Source organism: Convolutriloba macropyga, chromosome 7, assembly GCF_964194025.1.
Source record: "Convolutriloba macropyga chromosome 7, txConMacr16.3, whole genome shotgun sequence".
NCBI classification, from domain to species: Eukaryota; Metazoa; Xenacoelomorpha; order Acoela; family Convolutidae; genus Convolutriloba; species Convolutriloba macropyga.
Window position 1 is genome coordinate 40,838,107 of NC_134474.1, and position 5,581 is coordinate 40,843,687.

Sequence of the window (5,581 nt, forward strand, 5' to 3'; positions counted from 1 at the left end):
CCCGCCAGTCGGAAATTCTTTTCGCTTGGTATTCCGGTTCGGCTAGTTGCCATACCATGGCGCACTTTATTCAATTTAACATAGTATGTGCATGCGTGGAAAGTTAGTCGTCTCTGATTGGTTAATAAATGGCTCGCTTAAATTCTATTCAAGAGTAGTCACCCCTCTTGCAAAAGGGGGGAGGCAATTGTTGAAAAGATCCTCGAAGTGAATTGGGATGAAAATTTGTTGCGATATTGAGATTTTTGCTTTTTCTATATTTTTTGTTAAAAATTAGATAAGAACGTTGAATTGACATGGTAGTCGTTTTTTTATTAAAAATAATTAGTTAGTTTTTTGTGGTTGAGCCGAGCTCCTCAAAAAGAGCTGAACTCCTCTCTTGAAAAATTCAGTTGTGTGTGTTTCTGCTATAAATTTAGGTTTTTTCTATAATTTTTCTTTTTCGCAAAACAGTTTTTAAACAATAATCAAGAACGTTTTAGTCCATTTTAACTCCAATTGCAAGAGATTTTATCAGTCGTTGCAACCCATATCATCCCTTGCAGATTCTGAAGAACATTTTTCTTGTTAATATTCAATTACATTTTCAAGCAACTATAATTTATATTCTTATCATTGGTGTGCAGCTTTTGTTTTTATTGCAGTCAGAACACTTTTGTTTGATTAATCGAAAATTCATAATCATGGTTTAACGCGAAATATGTTATCAAAACTTAATATTTTTGTGAAAAAAGAAAGGCGAATGTAGATTACGCTCAAATTGTTTTCTCAAATCCTGCAAGATGTCATATTGTCTTGCTACAAAGCGAAAACTTAAAATGACTATACCTTTTCCTCAAAAAATAAACGCAAAATTCAGTACCAATTTTTGTTGAAATTTTGAATACCAATGCTCATTCCTCACCTAAAAATTTGAAAAAAAAATAGTATTAGATGCAAAAACTCGATTGCCTTAGCAAATAATAATAGAATTAACGCATAAGTGAAGAAGTCCAAGTGTACACAAAGTTGTCAACAAGCTCAAATATTTAACACAAAGAAAATTGCAAACTATGGGCTCAGCTTAGATCCTCAGAAGGCCTTCTGTTTGTTTTACACCCACAAATTTATGCTGCATCCTTAACGCTTAACACTCATAAGTCTACTAAAACGCTGAAATTTTTCAAAAGTTTTGCAATTTACAAATATATCTCAGCAAAACAACTCCTTTAAACAATCCATGGAACCAAAAGAAATTGATCACAAATCTCTGATGAAAAATTTCACACCAAAAGTTATTTCCAAATTCCGAACACGAACTAAAGCCTAAATTTAAATTATGAAAGCAGACAAATACAAACAAGATCTTTCTAATATAGTTTTAATTTTCTTTTTGGATTCAAATTTTGCAACTGTCTACTTGAAATGCAAAAGTTCAAGGATAAGCAAAATGTGTTCAACTACTTGGCACAAAAAAATTTTGAGAAATGAAATACATCGCAAGAGCTGAATTTACAGCTGCGGCAAAAGTAAAGAATTCAACTTAGCTCGCGATGAAAGGTGAATATCAAAAAATGTGGGGAGATTTTTAGTTAATTATCAAGGTGGTCACTCTATTAACTCTGTGATACCTGGGTTATGTATCTATTTAATTTATTTAGAGCAGTAAAGTTTAAAACAATGTTTTTGTTTAGTTCATTTTAACTCGCCCTTCTTTTCTTGTTGGTTCCCAAGTTTACTTAGTTCACATTTCCTGTCACAAGTTACCTTTTATTCATTCACTTTATTTTTCCCGCCTCGTGATCAGATATGTCTGATCATATGTTGATGCTTCGTTTATAAGTAAATCATTTTTACTCTCAAATATTCAATTCAATTTCAGTTGCTTCTCTTTCCTCTTGATCTCGCGTCGCAAGTTCAGTAATAAAATTAACTATTGATCTCGCTCTGCGGAATCCAATTTGCAAAGTAGTACTTCCCAATTCGCAAAGTAGCACACGCACAGCAAAACAGCAAAAGCGTATACAAAATAAATAGAGTACGACAAACCTAATGAAATCCTTTAAAAAATGTTCTTCGCGAAAAAATTTTACCGGAAAAAAGTGTAAAATATCATTTTTGAAGAGATTGTTTTCGAGTTAACAATTGCGCTTAATTAATTTTATGACAAGTCTTTGCCAAAAACAAAAGAAAAAACAAATTGGAGTAACTGCTACTACGTCAACAGGGCTATGTATTACTGTTTAGAAGGCACTTTTATAACAGAATCTTTGAAGTCACAAAATTTAAAATATATTTTCTGTCTCAAATCTAGTTGGTTTGTTCGAGCACATAATATGGGGCCACAAAATCTTTTCAGCCTGAAATTTAAATGTTTTGTCTCATCATCTGTTTCGTAGAACTTTAAAAGCAATTGGCATGGTAGCTATTTTTAGTGTTCAATTGAAAGCTTTAGCCGAGTTAAATTTTTAAATAAAGCGTTGAAAATGTCAGCCACGCTCATGCTCCTGCAAAAGTTTTTATTTAATCAGAAGCCTATCTTTTGAATATAAACTATTCCTGGGAATTTTTATTGAGATGAGCAATTTGTTACGAATCTTTAGTATTAATCTTATTTGAATTTGTTTGACAAGTCAATGTTGACTTTGTGCGTGCGTAATTTGGATTTTTGAAGGAAGTTTACAGGCTTAATGTCAGTAGTGAATTTCTCATGTGATGCTTTAAATTTGTTTCCATTCGATTCAGATCTCTCTCTCTCTCTCTCTCTCATAAAGCTGAAATGTATTTTGACACTTCCGTTGCAAGTTGCTAGTAGCCCTCATTCTACAATATATACTTCAAAATTGGTCTTTTAGTAGATTACTTTTTTATCAAAACGCTCCAGTCACCGTGAAATTTTTTTTATATATTTGTTTTCTCTTAAATCTCGTCATGAAAAAAATGTTGTGAATGAAAAATGGTATTGATTTTTCAAGCATAAAAATTACCTTATAAGCGTTTATTACCCGGGTTTATGTCCCGACCCAAATTGAGCTATGATCAGACTATCCAGACTGAAATGACCTCTGATTAGACTTTCCAGACAGAAGTTACCTCTGATCAGCCCTTCCAGACCAAAATGATCTCTGATCAGACTTTCCAGACAAAAATGTCCTCTGATCAGACCGAACCCAGACCTTTGTCCAGACTATACTGCGCTTATGGTCAGACTCAAACTCAGACCATTGTCCAGACTATAAAGACTATGATCAGACCTTCCGGACCGAATTGGCCTCTGATCAGACTGAACCCAGACCATGGTCCAGACTATAAAGACTATGATCAGACCGTCCAGACCGAATTGACCTCTGATCAGACCTAAATCAGGCCATGGTCCAGATGCTTGGGGAGTTTAAATTAAATCAAAAGTTTCAAACGTTTTTGCCTAATACAAAGATGCAATCCAGTTTAAAAATTAGAAAATACGCGGAAAAGAGCAATTGGTGCAATTTGAAATTTTTTTATGCTTCGACTTTTTTATCTGCTTTTGTTTTCATCAAAATAGTCTGATAGGAGACTCCCTATTATGAAAAATGTATCATAACTGGATGTTTATAAGGCATCCAGGTGCCTATAGTCAACATTGCCATCCTAGAATGCAAAGTGGACAATTTGTGTTTTTCTCTTCGCCTGAGTCTTCTTTTTCGCGGAATTTTATTCTATTCCTTGGCCAGTGAATTCCACGGTTTGGTTTTTTGTCCAAAAAGTGACATGATCAGAGCTTTGATACAGTACTGATCCAAGACTTGCAATTTCACCGAATCAGTACTGATTAAGACTCGAAGTTCAGTCCGGGATGTGAGCGTATCAAATGCAATCAATATGCTATTACTGGAATAAGTGGGAGGTACAAATCGACGTGAGAAGGGGAGGGGCAATAACAAATAACAAACAGAGCCTGGCATCGTAGCAAATAGATTAGTGAAAACTGGCTACAAAGTTTGTCTTACCAGTTCCAGTTCTATAGTTTGGGTGGTTTGTTTTCACACAGATTTAAGCCCATTTAAAGAACTAAGCCCATGTTAAAAAATTTTTAGTCTATTTAATTGCGCATCATGGGCGATATATGTCGTGGGGATAGGGAACCCCTAATTGTGAAAACAGATGTCGTTGCAGATATGTCTATGATTCTAAGAGACACATCTTGTCGGACAATTTCATACCGAGATCTAACAATCTATTGTTTGAAACCGGGAGACAAAAAGTCTGTTTTGTCGCCATATTTCATAGCGTTGAGCGCTTTTTACATGTATTAGGATACCCGTCGTGGAATTTAAGAAATAAAACGGACAAAATGGTCCTACCCAAGTTGGTACGGGCGCTAGCTGGTAATGAAGTAAGCTTTGACATTGATATTCCTATTCATTTCGCCTATTTTTTTCACATATGAATGTGGTGTTTTATTGTTATGTTGATAAGTTATCGATGAGTGAATACAGTTTTTTCAATGCCGTTTCAGTTGCGATTTTCATTGAAATCGTTTTTAAATTTATCAAAGGAGCTGGTTTCAGGTTCTTAGCGGAGTTTGTGCAATCACCTCCATAGTTCTACTGCGCGAGCACTACGCTCTAAACGCCCAAATTTCCCTTCTGGAAAATAATCTGGAAAAACGGGGAGAAGTTGTATCCCAGCTACAGGAAAAGCTCCAAGAGAACGAGAAAAATTGTGAGTCTAAAGCTCAGGATTTACAGGGAAAACTGTCCGAGCTGGGAATAGAACGTGAACAACTGTCCGAGAATTGTCAACAAAAGGAAAAACGTTTTCTAGACCGAATATCATATCTTGAAACGGAACTAGATCATATTGAAACCAAACTTTCAAACTGCTCAAAGCGAATTGCGTCTTACAGTGACAAATGCAATGAGAAAATACAAGAACAGTACCAAAAACATGCCGATTCAGAGCACAAATTAGAGAATTGTCAAAACGAACTGTCGAACGTTAAAACTCAGAATGAAAACTGCCAGCGGAAATACACTGAAGCACTCAAAATTATTAAAAGTCTACGCGGGTCCAATTTTGACCAGCCACCTGGCGGTGCGGCTATATTTGATGAAAAAGTTAATAACCCAGCTGCGGGTTTTAACAACTTAATAGCCCAAAATGAAGCTCCACCCCAACCTGATGTTGTGCAACAAAATCAAAATTTTAATCAGCCCATTCAAAATGCGTTATTGGTAGGCGAACAGCAGGAATGAAGCCGGTATTCGAAAACTAAACTTCTGTTGTAAAATTCAGTTTTAAATAAATGTTTAAAATAATTGTTTAATTTCTTTCTATTGTATCAAAAGTTTTATGTAACGCTACATTTTAAAGCATTTTTAACTTTGAAAATGGGCTTGGTTGTATTTTTCCAGCAGTATTTAGTGTTTTAGGTCTGAACGCATTTTTGCGACTTCAAAAATGGATTAGGCGCCGCTGCGCAACTTACTTTCAGCAGTGTTTAGCAGTTTAGTCTGCAAAGTTGGTTGTAAATTTTTCAACCAGAAACAGTTGATGTCATAAGAGGTTTAATCTAGGTTCCCTTAGTTTGAAACAAGCATCGTGTGGTTGAATTGACGTA

General features: G+C 35.1%; 1 protein-coding gene across 1 annotated transcript in view; it reads left to right on the plus strand.

Annotated features, from left to right (window-relative positions):
- The window catches only part of LOC142342286 (uncharacterized), a 9,804-nt gene extending 4,443 nt beyond the window's left edge, over positions 1-5,361 (plus strand). The window contains exon 2 of the mRNA XM_075393572.1: positions 4,530-5,361. Within this exon, the coding sequence (XP_075249687.1) occupies positions 4,530-5,216 (687 nt within the window). The 3' untranslated portion in view covers positions 5,217-5,361. The remainder of the gene's footprint in view (positions 1-4,529) is intronic.
- Positions 5,362-5,581: the final 220 nt, after the last annotated feature.